The sequence below is a fragment of the Erythrolamprus reginae genome, chromosome 2 (genome assembly GCF_031021105.1).
Source record: "Erythrolamprus reginae isolate rEryReg1 chromosome 2, rEryReg1.hap1, whole genome shotgun sequence".
Lineage (NCBI taxonomy): Eukaryota > Metazoa > Chordata > Lepidosauria > Squamata > Dipsadidae > Erythrolamprus > Erythrolamprus reginae.
The window spans coordinates 263,540,898-263,558,248 of NC_091951.1; the positions used below are offsets into that span (position 1 = coordinate 263,540,898).

Sequence of the window (17,351 nt, forward strand, 5' to 3'; positions counted from 1 at the left end):
AGGCCCCTCAGGGAACGGCTGACCCTCTGCCGGCTCTCTGCTCAGAGGGGGAGGATGAGGAACAGGGAACGGCTGACCCTCTGCCGGCTCTCTGCTCAGGGGGGGAGGATGAGGAACAGGAGGGAGACGAGGAGGAGGAATCTCAGCCCGAGGGGGAGCTCTCCCCAGAAAGCAGCCTGGATTCTTTAGATGACCAGGCACAAGGAATAATAGATTTCCGGCAGAGAAGGGCAACCCAACGAAGGGGACAATTAGCCAGGTACTTCAAGCACTGAATGGGCAACAGCTGGGTTTGGGTGTGGTGCTCTCCGGAAAGGCTAAAAAGGCAGACCCACCCTTCCTGGTTTGTGGAGAATTATCTTTGGGAGTCGTGAGACCTGGCTGTGATCTTTGGCGTCTTGGAATTCTGGCTTGTGACTTTGAATACTGAAACCTTGAGGGGAAAAGGTGGGTGTGTCAGCAAGAGGTCTGCTCTGAAGGCTCATAGCCTGCCTGTGGGGAAGAACAGGTTTTCCTCTGTGTTTATTATCAAATTATAAAGTGCTTTTGTTTCTACCAGTGTGTCTGGCTGTTTTTTCCAGTTGGTGCTGAAGTCTGGGGGCACCCAGACAGAACACATAGTAAAATACATGATGAAGGTTATAGAGGAGATACTCATAGTAAAATATATATAAGAAATAATAGAAAAGAAGGTATAGTAATACAGTGTTCCCTCGATTTTCGTGGGTTCGGACTTCACGAAAAGTCTATACCACGATTTTCAAAAATATTAATTCAAAAATACTTCGTGGGTTTTCCCCCCTGTACCACGGTTTTTCCTGCCCGATGACATCATGTCATCACCAAACTGCCTTTAATAAATATTTTTTTTAAATAAACTTTAATAAATAAACATAGTGAGTAATAATCTAAATGGTTGCTAGGGGAATGGGAAATTGCAATTTAGGGGTTTAAAGTGTTAAGGGAAGGCTTATAATACTGTTCATAGCCAAAAATAGTGTATTTACTTCCGCATCTCTACTTCACAGAAGTTCAACTTCCGCGGGATGTCTCGGAACGCATCCCCCGCAAAAATCGAGGGAACACTGTAGAACATATCAATGAAAGAATAGAAGAAGAGATATAGAAATAGAAGAAAGGTATAGGAGATATAGGAGAGCAATAGGACAGGGGACGGAAGGCACTCTAGTGCACTTGTACTCGCCCCTTACTGACCTCTTAGGAATCTGGATAGGTCAACCGTAGATAATCTAAGGGTAAAGTGTTGGGGGTTTGGGGATGACACTATGGAGTCCGGTAATGAGTTATATAATCAAGCAATCAATCCTCCTCCTAGTGGACCTAACTGATAAAGCCAGATAGCCTTGATAGAAAATTTTTCTTTTGTTATTCTTGGCAAAAGCTAGAATCAGTAACTGCAAGCATATCAAAAGTGTCCTAGTGATCTGTCCAAACATGGTTATCATGTCTTAAGCTAGAAACCATGTCATTTAAAACTGAGGATGTTTGTGTACTTCACTCCATCTCCATTCAGGCCACTGGCAGTTAGGATTCATTGTTCTACCTCAAAATGAAGTGGTATCCTGGAGAGCAACGTAAAATTATGAAGCCGTGATTCTAAGATTTGAACAGATGGGAAACAAACAGATAAATATCTCCTGCATCAAGACTCACCTGTTTTACACCTGGAAGCTCAAAATTACGATGTACAGTCGGATTTCAATTTTGACTAGAAAAGATAAAAAATAAAAATGTTCCATGTTAGGCTTGAAAGCAGGAGGATGTGGGCAGGAAGGGCAGGGCCATCGGCCCAGACAGAGACTAGCCATAGTTTGTCTATAGCTGATCTTCTCTTAAACAGATCTTCAATTCTTCCTCCTCATGTTTTATTCCTTTGCGCCTGTTGCAAGCCAAGGAGCCATTTAAAGCACAGAAGAAAATCAAGTCACACAGCAATGAAGAAAACAAGGCTGGATGTTGCAGCATGCAAATAGTCTTAGACACAAGGAAATGGGGGGGGGGGAGTAAGCATACTGAATATTATTTACATGCTCTTCAATCATTCTTCTTGTAGCTGCTCCTATATTTTTATATTACTTTTATGACAGTTCCTTCATTCTTGAGCGATATGTATTAGGGATGCCTGAGCCTGTTCTCCAACCTAACTAAACAAAAAACTTAAACTCCAAACATAGGTAAACCCTCCAGTTTTGGAGTTAGCAGCTTGTAGATTGAAAAGAGTGAATAGAATAGAATCGATTTTTTTAAATTGACAATGTGTGATCGGACACACAAGGGATTTGTCTTTGGGACGATTGTCTTTGGGAGGACAGAAAAGGTCAGTTCTCCCCATTGAGACAATAAAAATACATTAGTGTATTTGAAAGAGAAGAATAATCAAGGTGATTATTCCTAAGGTATGAGAGAACTTGTTTATCCAGAAAGTTATAACTTGGCTTGATTGGTTGCTGAAAAGAGGAGTAGCTTTAGTCTTGCCTTTTGTTCCTCAAGAAAATGATGCATCACAAGTTAATATAAGCTTGCTCTTTTCCTCTTAAGCCATTCTAACTCCAATGGTTTCTTCTCCCATTCAAATTAAAAGTGAGCACATGGCTGGTTCTGCTTCAACTTTCTGTCCCTATAGGCAAGTGGAGAAGCTAAGTGACAAGACAAAAGAGCATAGAACAAGCTTACTGAGAGATGGGCTTGCACATTATTTAAAGCAGCTGAAAAGCAGATACAGAAGGAATGGACAAACAGCAATAAACTTATGCAGATGTGAAGTTCAGTAGTGAGCTGTTTCTGGAAAAATAAATATAAGCAAAGCACTGGAGCGTTGGAATGGAAAGACGAAAATGGTACAGTTTATGTTGATGAGATTGATTAGCCATTATTACTGAATTATTAACACTGAGAACTTTAAAAAACTTTTGCTTTCATTTGTAGATTAACCCCAATGTGCCACGGTATAACAGCTTAGAAAAGCAATTTCAAATAAAATGCATTACATGTATATCAACATCACATAATAGTTTACAAAGTTATGATTCTGTAGTTAGAGTCAGAAGTTTTAGGTTGTAGCTGACTTTGGTACAATAGAAATTAAGTCATCTGAAGTTACATGTAGAGCTGGTAGCTTGAAGATCCTAGTTCATCTTAGCTGATTAGAAAGTTGATTTTTTAAATTTCCATATCAAGCAGGGATGGATCATAGAATTTTTCAGACTCAAATATCTTCATTCAACAATTACAACTATTGAAAAATGTGCTTAAAATATTCCATTAGTCTGACATCCTTAGAAAGTTATCAAAAGTTAATCACTTCAAACAACAAAAATAAAAACAAAACCCCAGAACAATTTGTTCACTTCCTTTTCATTTTCCTGATCATCAAAGTAAGAAAATGAAGAAAGGAGGAATAAGTAGAAAATATAGACCGTACGTGGCTAAAAAATCACGATGGCTGGAGAGAGAAGTCAAGGTATTAGCTCAACAAGTAGACCAGATTAAAAAACCAATTTCATATAGGACAGGACTATTCTTATTACAAGTCTCAATATACTTCCCACACACACACCAACTTATCTTCATGTAAAACTAGGAAGGGTTTCTCATGTTATTTTCTTGTCTTGTCCTGAAAACCCTCTTATTTGATTGCTGCCTTTGTAGCAATTCTTCCTACTGTGCTTCAGTGCCATTCCTTACACCAGAGGTGAGTTCCTACCAGTTCTAACCAGTTCTTTAGAACTGTTAGTAAATTGGGGATAATGTCACAAAACCGGTCCTGGGTGGCACCATCTTGGATTTTGCTTCTGCGCATGTGCAGAAGCTAAATTTTTTATTGCTGAGAAGCGTAACTGTGCACACAGGACCTAATTTATTTTTCTTCATGAAGATTTTATTAACGTATTTAACATAATTCTTTCAAAAAGTATGATGAAGTAAAGTTCTCGTATTGGATTTAGGAATGTCTGAGTTGTCTGGTTTTTGGGGGTTTTATGTATTTTGTGTCATTGCCATTTTTTATCATTGTCATATTTTATATTGTTTTTAGTTCCTGTGATTATTGTGAGCCACCCAAAATCCTGGAATTGGGCGCCATATAAATATCTCGAAATTTGTCCAAGTAAGCAAACACATACAGGGACATTTAAAAGGTAATAAACACATGTAAAAGGAACATCCATCAGTCATCTTTATAATGTATCTGAGCCTTCTCTTCTCATCTGCTACCATGTGACATGTTTTTCAATATTCTCATACCGCAAACATAAAATAAGATGAGGGGACAAAATGGTACTTTTTTCTCATGGAGTAAAAAGATCCTAAGCAAATTCTTAAAAGCAGGACTCATCCAGATTTAGATATGAACATTGTATTTAAACACACAACTTTAAGTGGATTTAGCTCAATATTTACAAGTGTAGGAGATTGCTAGGCTGAGCCCAAAGGAGGAGTCAAGTGTGTTATTAGTCTCAAGTCCCTTCGTGCCCATAAGTGATCTAATTCCAGCCCACCTTATCTACCACCGATTTGCTTTGACCATTAGTAGTTCAGATTCTCATAGAGTTTTAGGATGCAATAATCCATCTTAACCACCTTGATTCCTGATATCCTGTGCTTGGCAGTGGGGTTGTTAATATGGCATTCAGAAGATTTATAAGGTTTGAATATATTGCCAATTTGGAATCCCTTAAAGTGAAGAACTTTAGATTCCTCATGTGTGATCTATTACAAATACACACACACACCCCAAAAGATTTTTTTTTTACTTCAGTAGAACAAGCCCACTGTGCCTGGTTTAAAACCCTAGACTGAAGTTATGTGTTCACTTATTGTCTATATGAAAATGTTGGGTGATACTAAGTACTAAGAGACAGAACATTATGCTGTGACATCACAACACACATTTTGTCACTTTGACAAAAGATTGCCTTGCGGAAAATAACCCAGTATATGAACTGGTTCTGGGTCAGTGTTTTGTTCAACAATTAATTTGCTGTTTAGGATCTTAGATTTTTTGTTTCATATACATCTATTTCAATAAGATTATTATGGATAATCTATTTTTTCTGGACATTTAAAAAAAATTGCATTTGCTTTCTTACCACCTTAATATTGATTCTCCTCAAAATTCTTGAAAAGTAATTTCTTAGGCTTGTATGAGGCCAAATTTTCTAATGAGCAGTACTGCGCAGACATGAAATTATTTTCAAACTAGATATATTCTTACAGGGCAGAGCTGAGAATATGCCAAATTAATCATGTGTTCTTTAATCAGAAAACATGATGTGACCCAGTAACAAACCCTTTTCTGACCCAGTTATATAAGCAAAAGGAAGCTTCCAGAAAATAATGTGTCAACATACATTAAAAAACGAATGTGTGGGGGGAAAAAAAGAAAATCATAAACTTACTGAATGTAAGCTTTCATTTTCACGAAGACAAGCCGTTTGGAGTTCTGATTTCAGAGTTGCAATGTGATGCCGATGGGATGCTATTTCTCGTTCTAATGCAGAGACTCTGGAGCATGCAAACTGATAGACATCTATGAAACTTATAATCATCGCCTGAAAGGAAAAGCAAAAGGACTTATTATACTGTATAAAAGATGTGCCATTTCGCTGAGTTATATGTTTCTAAAAAGAAACAGTGTGTGTGTGTGTAAACATATATACAAGCACTAAACCTTAGATGCTAACCCAAAGAGAAAAATCCATTACCTTAGAATAGAAAATATTGTATGCTTTTTTTTTGGTATGCCAAAATTGCAAACGGTATGTTGTGATTCAGTTGTTTAAATAAACACCGTGTTTTGATTTGTACATAAAGCTTTATTGGTTCTATTTAAACTCATCCCTCGGTTAATTTTATTCAGCCAAGCTGAGAATACCATCAGAGGTTAAGTATGAACATTTTGAAAATGAATGGAGTTGTTAATTCTCCCACCTCACATTTAAAAGGAATTGGATTTAATTTGGCATGGAACCTAAAGAAAGTAGCAGACCTTTGAAAATAAATAATCTGATTACAATATAGCTGGGAAAATAATTCTCTTCAGATATACAGAAGAAGAATGTCCCAACAGTGTAATATTGATCCAACTGATAATAAAGTTAACAGCACAATTGAGTATAAATGATCTGGCAGTGTTGGTAACTTGATATCTGACCCAAATAGTATAACAGTGCTGGGATTACTGGAGTTCTTTACAATGGTTAATCACTTTTTTTTTTTAGGTTATAGCTTCATTACGAAGTGATCTGTAGTGATTTCTCAAATGTAAGAACAGTATTAAAGCTAATAAAAAAACAACCCCAAACTCTTCACTAAATAAGTGAAGATTGTTAGCCATATTTTCTTAAATAAAGCAACTCAGAGTTTGGGAATGATCAGGCTGAAAAACATAAATATTCATATTTAAGATACCGAGTTCATCCACGCGCATTTTTGGAAACCATTTTAAGATTCAAAACTTAACTTGTGTGGACATTTTTTTTAAAAAAGAATATTTATGCAGAAGTGAATTAGCAGATTGCAATGTTTATGCATTTCTGCCATTATTCACGTCTCCAAATTGTTTTGTGCCCAATTACAGGTAGTCCTCCATTTATGACTACAATTTCTGTTGCTAAGCGAAATGTTTGTTCAGGTGAATTATGCCCAATTTTATGACCTTCCTTGTCACAGTTGTTAAATGAACCAATTGTTAATCTGGACCCCTCATTGACTTTACTTATCAAAAGGCTGCAAAAGGTGATCACATGACCTAGGCACACTGCAACCATCACGAAGATGAACCTGTTGTCATGCATCCAAATTTTGATCAGGGATGCTACGATGGTTGTAAATGTGAAGAACAACCATAAGTCACTTTTTTCAGTGCCGTTGTAACAATCACTAAATAAACTATTGTTGAGTCAGGGATTATACCTGTATAATCAAAAGGCCAAATTTGCTATTCTTGCTAAAGCTGAAATGAAAGCAGCTTGCACAGTCATCTCGTTTAATACATTTGGCCATTGCTAGTAAATGGAAATATAATGAAGACTTTTTGCACATGATATCAATGAGTGTGTGTTTCAAATGCATCATTTGTGCATGATGTCAATGCATGAAGAAAAAAACTGTAAGTAAAAAACTTAAGTAAGCTGACTACAGTATAATACAGTGATCCCCCGGTTATTGTGTCCCCGACCATTGCGAACAGGCTAATTTGCGATTTTTCAACCCGGAAGTCAAAACACCATCTGCGCATGCGTGCCCTTTTTTCTATGGGCACGCATGCGTAGATGGCGCCGGACAGATCAGCTGCTGGGCGGCTTCCCTAGGTCTTCCCCCTCTTGGCGGGCATCAGCGAGGAGTTTCCCCACCGCCCACGCAAACTCCTCGCTGCTGCCGCTTCGCTCGGCCGCTTCCCAGCTGAGTACTCAGCTGGGAAGCAGCCCGAGCGAACGGCTTGTCCGCAGCCTGCCCACGCCGTTCGCTCCCCCTCTTGCTGGCGGGAGGGCGAGAAGCCCTCCCCAGCACCCGCTCGCCCGCCCCTCGCCGCTCGCCCGCCCTTCGCCCGGCCACCCGCCGTTCGCTCGCTGCTCGCCCGGCCACCCGGGTTCGACGTTTTAAAACAGCCGCGCCACTTTCCAATGAGTCCCGAAGACAAACGCGGAAGTTTGATGTTTGTCTTCGGGACTCATTGGAAAGCAGCGCGGCTGTTTTAAAACGTCGCCGCCGGCATGGGCGGCTTCCTAGCAGCCCCCCAAACCCAGGTTGGGGGTCCGGGGGGTGCTGGCAAGCCTCCCATGCCGCCGGCGATGTTTTAAAACAGCCGCGCCGCCCCCAATCTTCGGCTCCTCGCTAGCGCTGCAGAAGTAAAAACACCATCTGCACATGCGCAGATGGTGTTTTTACTTCTGCAGCGCTACTTCGCGAAAACCCGCTCATTGCGGGGGGTCCTGGAACAGAACCCTCGCAACGATCGGGGGATCACTGTATAGCAAGTTTCCCCCACCACGACCAATTTAAGATAATTTAAATGATAAATAATTTTAAATACTTTATCTCAAGGTTTAGGTATATTCAAGTATCATGGAAAAAATAAATAAGCATTTGCTATGGGTTTTTTTTCTCTAGGAGGTGAATCTATTTTTTACACATAAAAGGTGAAAATTAGGGTTTTATACTGTGCAAACAAGAAAAAGTTATACAAAACTCTGAATCGCTAACTGTAACACCTTAATGCAATAATAATAATAAAAAACCTATAGCTATTATGAATCTTGTAATAATCCAGTTTAATCTCCCAAGTGAAACTTCAACAGGGCTATATACATTTTAATTTGGACAAGTTCTTTGAGGTAACATTTCCTTGTTTCCCAAAAGGAACCTTGGAATTTTCAGTATCAAGTGCTCAGTGCCTCATATTTAAATCTCAGCGGAAAGATGGTATTTCCAGTAGTCCACTGTATTTATTAGTGTGCTGCCAAGAACTGATTTATTGCTGAGTCAGCATAAAATATCCTGGGGGATAATTAAGAAAAATCAAGGTTTCTGTTTAGGAAAAAGAGAAAAGTACTTTACTACAGACTATGGGCCAAAGAGTGTATAGAACCTGTAATAGAAAGCTCTACTTTAGTTCTGTCAATACCACACAACAAACTCGTGAAAATTAATTTTAGTCGGTTCATTAATTGTACAATAAAGGGGATATATCTGCATAAAGCTCCTTAAGATGACAAAAAAAACAATCTAGAGTTTTTATGTTTTAAGGTTCACTGGGCCATTGTCTCCAAACTACAGAGATTAATATTTTACCACATTATTTGTAAGTAGTGCTTATTTGGAATTAAATGGTGGGGCACAGTTCTGATGTGGAGTTCAGTAATTCTACATACAGATAAATATTATATACATACATACATACATACATACATACATACATACATACATACATACATACATACATTATAATGGAAAAAATTCTACCTAAAAAGTTTTAAACTTTTCTATTGGCAGGGGGGTGATAATAACTCCCAAGCAATTTCTAGCTAATTTCTCTATACAAGAGAAAAATAAAATTACTGTTTTGACCTTCCATGTTTGCATGTGGAGAGCCACGCAAATTAGCACAGAGAAGGGACTTGACTATCCATGTTCGAATTCAGTTTACATTTATCTTAAACAAATACTAAACAAATTCTTCATTCTACTGCACAATGGAGAGGAGAGAGGAATAGCTCACAAATTGTTCAGGCTTGCAAATAATTCTTTTAAATTGCTCACAGATATATTTATATACTTCTGCAATGAATTCATTTAAGTACGGATCTTGGTTTAAGTGCATTATTGCAGTGTCAATTCACATATAAGTTTCATCATCATTCAAAAAGCTTGTATGGCCCTTTCCATAGTCTTCCAGGTCTGTGTAAGATGGATAATGATGATTTCTGTCTGACTCTACTGATTTTTAATGAATTTGTTATGACATTCTGAATAAAATAATCTTTAGGAACAACTTTTAACGAACCCTGAAAGTCCATAGCATGAAGGGTGAGATGAAAAATCCTCTATAGAACATACAGTAAAACCATGAGCCGACATACTGATTTCACAATTTAATTGAAACAGATGTCTAAAAAAGGAATATGTCTTAATTGTGCAATTCCTTGAAGCTATAAGGTTATAGGAAAACTAACCCAAGGACATGTGATACTAATCCATATCATTATAAATAACAGGAAAAGTACAGTTGTACCAGTTATCATATCCTTTATTAAAAAGCAACTGAGTATTATCAGCTATTACATAGCAAACAGGTTTTACAACCCACAAATATGACATGTTCATTTTAAAATCAAGAACCTGTCCAGACTAAAGACCATTTGAAGAATGCCAATAGAGAAGGAAATTGAACCAAGCCATTTTGAAGGATTAAGAATTTTAATTTTAGGCATTAAGAAGCCACTTTAAATTGAAATGGAGGGTGTAGGTTAATAACATTTAAAACATGCATACAGCTGCCAATTTTGCAGTAGAAACATAAAAAACTATTCAAGAGAAACCAAAGGAATAAGAGGGGAAAATTTCCAGAGTGACTTTCTTCCTGTCCTTTTGCATTTTTTGGCATCTAATTATACATTGGTTAAGAATATATAAACACCTTGTGGCATTAGTAAGTGTTGGTCATAACACAAGCAATTCCTAAAGAATTTGCCAGTTGAAGAAAATGCCCATTGGCAAAACCAACTTCCAAATATAATCGCTTGCCAAATATATACAATAATATAGTAGTTTCACTTTGCCAAAAAAAAACAACCCCTTCCAAAACCCCAAAAGAATTCCTATGAGCATGGGAACTTGCAATAGAAAGAAAGAAATATTTAAGTAGAGAAAAAGGAATCATGATTTCCAAATGTTTCCAGAACAAACATTTGTTTATATGTAATCATGGAAAATATATAAATATAAATGGAGAAAAGTATAAAAAGAAAAAGTACAAAAAAACCCCATATTATAGATGGAAAAAAATAAAATAAAAATCTTTATTGTAGTTACAAGCATATTTATTAGCTCTCTTCCAAATTTAAGATTATATTACATGGTTCCCTTCATATTCAACCCCTTTTAATGAGAAAATTTATAAATCACCAATTCATTTTTTCCATTTTCAGCACAAAAAAAATCCCAAGAGGGTCTGGTCTTTTATAAGTTCATTCTCCAAATATTTCTGTAATGTATGTTAGCATGTGCACCTATATCTTTATATGAGAGGGAGAAAAGGAACAAACATTTAACCAAAAGGTATCATTTTAAGAGTTGACAATTCTGGTCAATAAATTGTCAGAAAAGGTATAGACCAGTGATGGCGAATCTTTTTTCGTGTGCCGAAAGTGCATACGCAATAGCAAGTGCAGGCGTGCTCACACCCATAATACAATGCCCTCTATATGGTCTGCCCCACGCATGTGTGCATGACCTTCCTGTGTTGCCCCAGCCCCCTACGCATGCACATGCAATCCTCCCCACACATCTCAAGCATGCCTGTACAATCCCCTGCGCCCTGTTTTGGGCCTAGCAGCCCCCCCTGAACCCTACAGAGGCCAGAAACAGTACTTTTCCAAATTTCAGGTAGGCCTGTTTTTTGCCCTCACCAGGCTCCAGAGGCTTTCTTGGCACCTGGGGATGGCAAAAATTGCCCCCCCCCCAAGGCTAGAAGCGACCCATTTCTGGACATCCGGGAGGGTCCTTTTTTTGCCCTCCCAGAGCCTCCACGCAAGGGCTGTACTTACCTGGCATCCAAAATGGGCTGTACGGAGACTCCTGGGAGGGGAGGGGTGGTGTGTGTGAGACCAGCCAAAAATCAGCTGGCTGGTGCATGCATGCGCGATGGAGCTGACCTAAGGCAATGGCTCATGTGCTCGCAAATATGTCACCTAGACCAGTGTTTCCCAACCTTGGCAACTTGAAGATATCTGGACTTCAACTCCCAGAATTCTGCAGCCAGCATTCGCTGCTGGGGAATTCTGGGAGTTGAAGTCCAAATATATTCAAGTTGCCAAGGTTGGGAAACACTGACCTAGACCATCATGGGTATAGACTCTCCTATTTTGTGAGCATTTGGAGTAAATTCTCTATTCCATCAAGAGGGCACAATCAAGCATTTTCTTTGCAATATGGGACTTTTATTTTATTTGCTCTGTGCGAAATACCCACCATGTTTGAAGTGCAGTTAGTGATACTTAATATAACACGCCAGAGAATAATGGCAAGAGAAAGCATCTGGCTTTCATTGCACTTTCAATGGAGGTTTTGGATAGCTCCCCGCCTCCCCCCCCAAAGGTCATTTGTCTCCCCTTTTCTGCAGTTCTCTTACAGGGTGTGCAAAGTTATGTGAACCTTTCCCCCAGCCAGCAGATGAAGCTAACAAAGGAAATGAAGGTTCCATGCACCATTTTTATTGTTAAGGTATGAGAGAAAAAGGTTGCGGTAGGTGAGCTGAAGAATTTCCCAAAAATGTACTTGTAAAAATCCTTTCTGGTTTCAGTCTTGCAGTGGTTACAGAATAAGCTGTGATCTCTTGGGTGTTTTCATGCAAAAATCACTTGGGGGTCTCAAGAGGGGGGGGAAAGAGTATTTTTCCCCAGTAAAATCAAAGAATTTGAAAGAATATAGTAAACGTTAATAAAAATGGTGATAATTGACAAGGATTATATAATATATCGTATATAATAATTATATAATATTATATAATAATTATTAGGTACACATAGAAACATATATTATTTCCATAGTAAGGAAGCAGGAATGGTTAAATTCATGATTTTATTCAAAGAGCAGAATATATTTAAGTATGTTTCTCACTTGGATATCACTTCTGGATTTTGTGCTTTGTGATGAAAAATATATATGAAACTTTGACTTTGGTTTTCACAACTAGATTTGCCATTTATAGAAATGGCTAGTTATATACCAACGTACTGAAGCAAAAAGTTGAAGCTGGACTGTTTTTATCTTGTAGAGATTGGATAGCAAATTTAGCCTTCAGTCCTTACACTTCATTGAACATCATGTCTCTTGAATGTTTTCTAGCATTATATTAGAAACTGCTTTTCTGTAATGTAAATTCATTATTATTACATTCCTGCATTCTGGAATGATGGGAAATTTCATCTGAATTACAGATTTCACTCAAATTTAATTTTTAGTTTCCTGATCATCTTCATTACTCTTCTTTGAACCTGTTCCAGATTGCTAAATGCTTCTTAAAGTGTGTTAGCCAATTAAACCAGATTATGTGTATGTTTGTGTGTGTGTGTGTGTGTGTGTGTGTGTGTGTGTGTGTGTTGTGTTTGTAAGCCAGCTTCTTCCCTTTTTGTGTTGCACTGAGACATCTACCTTGAGGTGTCCCTCGATCTCCCTCTTTAATAAGAAAAATATTGCTAGAGTGGAAGGAGAGAGTACCATGAAGCAGATTAAAAAGATGTGCTGCTGATACTGTAATTGTGGATATCTTAGCAATGTTTATCTTAGCAAACTATGGTATCTTTCAAAGGTACTTCGCCAGGGCAGGAGAGTCTTCCTTTTTGTGAGAAGCTTAAGAACTGCATTTGCTATCAGAACATTTCTGAGTCCAATTCAAAGAGTTGACGATTACTTATAAAGATACAGCTCAAATGACACTACAAGGAACCTTGGAGTCATTTCTGGAAATCTCCCTCTGTGTCCCTTACTGATTTGAATTTAAGTGTTTTGGGGTGAAGGCATGGTCAGTTAAGGTGCCTCATCAAAACAAATAATTATTTGTAGGTAGTCTCACATAGTAACAACACTCCCAAATCAGCATTGATTGATGAAAGCTTGAGAAATGCAAAATATACTATCTTTTCTGGCACACGTTAGTATTATTACTATAATCCCATGTTTAATATTTGATCAGTTAATCTTCTATCATCAGTTTTATTTTATGATACCATGCTTTGGAAGAGTGGTGTAGTATTCGATTATTTATGAATATTGTACTAATTATTACTTATTGTTGAATTTCTCACTAGAGAAAGACGCCTATACAATTTCACTTTTGTACTTAAGTGTGGCTATTGAAAGTGAAATTGTAGCAGCGTAAATTCTGACTATATTGTTGAGTAGGTAATAATAATAATAATAATAATAATAATAATAATAATAATAATAATAATAAATAATAAAAATAATAAAAATAATAAAAATAATAAAAATAATAAAAATAATAAAAAGCAAATCTGCTCAAGTCCTATAATCCTCAATCTTTTATAATGCTCTAACCGGAAAAGGTTGAAATGTGAAATTTAGAGCAACAGTGTTGAGAGGTTACCTATTTATTTTGAAGGAGATTAAATATCTAGGACCAGATGGATTGCACTCTAGGGTTTTGAGGAAATTTGCAAACTTGCTGATGCTCTGACCAAATCTTTAAGGTCTTTTTTTTTCTTCTTCTTTATAGTTTGGCCAAACTTTAATCTTTGGGAAATGTTGGAGTACAGATGGAGTACCAGAAGACAGGAAAAGAGGAAATGTCTTTGTTTTATAAAAGGGATAAAAGTGATCCAAATTATTAAACTGTGGGTTTGACTATACCCATGATGGCGAACCTATGGCACACGTGCCAGAAGTGACACACAGAGCCATTTCTTCGGGCATGTGGAATTATTGCCTCTTGTTCTTCTGAGTTCTGGTTCACCAGCCAGCTGGGTTTCATATGCACAGGTGCACCAGAAACCAGAAGAACAGCCACCCATTGTGCATGCACACTCTAGGCAAATTATATTTCTGTTTCCAGGGTGCATATGCAAACTCAAACTCAACCCAGACAAGACGGAGTGGCTGTGGGTTTTGCCTCCCAAGGACAATTCTATCTGTCCGTCCATTACCCTGGGGGGGGGAATTATTGACCCCCTCAGAGAGGGTCCGCAACTTGGGCGTCCTCCTCGATCCACAGCTCACATTAGAGAAACACCTTTCAGCTGTGGCAAGGGGGGCGTTTGCCCAGGTTCGCCTGGTGCACCAGTTGCGGCCCTATTTGGACCGGGAGTCATTACTCAAAGTCACTCATGCCCTCATCACCTCGAGGCTCGACTACTGTAATGCTCTCTACATGAGGCTACCTTTGAAAAGTGTTCGGAAACTTCAGATCGTGCAGAATGCAGCTGCGAGAGCAATTATGGGCTTCTCTAAGTATGCCCATATTACTCCAACACTCCGCAGTCTGCATTGGCTGCCGATCAGTTTCCGGTCACAATTCAAAGTGTTGGTTATGACCTATAAAGCCCTTCATGGCACCGGACCAGAATATCTTCGGGACCGCCTCCTACCGCACGAATCCCAGCAACCGGTTAGGTCCCACAGAGTCGGCCTTCTTTGGGTCCCATCGACTAAACAATGTTGTCTGGCGGGACCCAGGGGAAGAGCCTTCTCTGTGGGGGCTCCGACCCTCTGGAACCATCTCCCCCCTGAGATTAGGATTGCCCGCCCTCCCTGCCTTTCATAAACTCCTTAAACCCCATCTCTGTCATCAGGCATGGGGGAACTAAAACATCTCCCCCTTGCCCATGTTGTTTTGCCGTTTGATTGATTGACTGTGTGCCTGTTTTTTATATATATATTGGGATTGTTTTATGATTTTTTTTTAAAACTTAAAATTGTAATTAGATTGGTGGGCATTGGATTTGTTACTATGTACTGTTTTTATTATTGTTGTGAGCTGCCCCGAGTTTGCGGAGAGGGGCAGCATATAAATCCAATAAATCTAATCTAATCTATATGCGCACTGGCCAGCTGATATGATTTCTGACACTCATGCAAGTGCCAAGACCACCAGCAGGCATGTGTGCCAAAAACATGGAGAGGGGATCCTGGCAGTCACTTCCTAAGAGAGCAGAGCAAGATAAACCGGGCTTCTCTCCCTCCCTGCCCACGTGGGCTTCTTGCACATCCCCAGATGATCTGTAGCACCGGTGTATAAGCAGCCGATGAGGGCAGGGTGTGGTGGTGGGCTACCTGTGTAGATGACCATGTAGCCTGGGCTCCTCCCCACTGGGAGACCCCTTTTCCCAGCCGCCGACAGAGCTCTCTACTCCCCACCTCGACAGCCGCAGAAGCTCTGAGCATGCGACCTTACCTGGGATCCTTCCTGCTAGTAATCACCATTTCCCAGCCGTTGGCTGCAAGCTCTGCCCCCCCTCCCCAGGGACAGAGAGAACTGCTGCCAATCAGAGAATGGTGGTTCCTAGCAGGGAGGAGCCAAGGCAAAGCCACACATTTGAAGCTTTCCGGGCCAGATAATGGTGCTTTCGAGGTAGTGGGGCTAAGAGAGCTGGCACCGGCTTGGGAATGGCTGCTGCTTTGTCTCTCCAGAGAACGGGCTGGTACCCAATTGTCCTCCGATAAGAGGTGCACTGGCCCTCTTGGAAGAAGTGGGGAGCGCATGTGCAGGGGCACACATGTGCAGTGGGTTTTTGCATGTGCACAAATATAGTGTGGGGCGCATGCACAGGAAGAGTACATCCCCAAATGGGATGTGCATTGCATTATGGGTTCTGGCATGCACAAGCACAACAGCGCTCCTGTATTTGGACTTTTGGCACACAACGCCAAAATGGTTCGCCATCACTGGACAATATATATATGATAATTCAGTAAACAGTTTGAAAATAACGCTGAAAAGTGCTTACCAACTGTTATCATCAGACTGAAGATGGTTTTGAGTAGATGTCTAATCTACTTGTATCTTGTCTCTTTGGAAGTTCAAATAATGTTTTATGTACTAAAATTAGGTTCTGAACGAAGGTCACGAATAAGTCCCTAAAAAGTGTGCTTGTGTTTTTAATTGCTTTTAAGAACATACAATTATAAGCAAAATAATTCAGTCCTACAAGAATCTTGGGAATTGTTCTTTAAATGGTAATACAAGTTAACCGGATCCCTGACTAAATTACTGTCATGACACACCTCTCTTCCATTCACTTTGATGAGAAATGATGGCATTAAAAAGATCAGAGCTCTCTAGTAAAGTAATTTATGCTATTGGTTAAAACATCGAATCATTTCAGCTTTGGCAAGATAAGCAATATATCCCAGAAAAGTGTAATTATATTATGATGTCCAACTATGACTGCAGGTTTGATATAAAGGGGAACATATTAAAATGCAACTTCTATTAATTTGAAAAATCGGGACATAAGGTTACATCTTCCTAGGGCATTCTAGGCTTGCACGCAGAGTAACACGTAGATCTACCATATTATTCATGTTTTTTTAAATCCTTATATACATGTCATTTTAATGTGCTTAATATTAATTCCTTTGTGTTATAGTTGTAAATGCAGAAGATTGCAAATCCAAAACGAAAGCAGAATTCTGTTCCTCTCTATGTAAGGCTAACACTTTAAACATTTCTTCTAAACTAACCCTGCCTTCACATATTCCCTTCTTGGGGTGCAGGTCATGTTATCAGAGTGTGCAAAGATTTCTCAACTCTATTTCATAAACCAACCATTCTTTGAACTTGAATCTTTTATCATTATCTTGCCAACTATTCCCATTTTTTGCAATACAGTACTTCACCGATAATGTTTTAAAAGAGGGACTGAAATGAAATCAACCCTTCCCAAGTCAGCTATCCAAACTGTAGGGAACAAAGAACGTGACACTCCTAACACTTGCCTCTAAGGAAGCCAGTGAAGTAACAAAATGTATTCCTCCTAAAGACCAATGCGGCAAACTGCTAATAAACTCTACTAGGGTTCAATCGCTGATCTATCAGCCATTTATTTCCACTAGATCACCAATCCATTCTACAGACAAGAAGCAACACATATAGA

General features: G+C 39.0%; 1 protein-coding gene across 1 annotated transcript in view; it reads right to left on the reverse strand.

Annotated features, from left to right (window-relative positions):
• CCDC171 (coiled-coil domain containing 171) overlaps positions 1-17,351 on the reverse strand; it is a 222,465-nt gene that overhangs the window by 31,949 nt on the left and 173,165 nt on the right. The window contains 1 exon segment of the mRNA XM_070736888.1: positions 5,418-5,570. Coding sequence (XP_070592989.1) covers positions 5,418-5,570 — 153 coding nt within the window.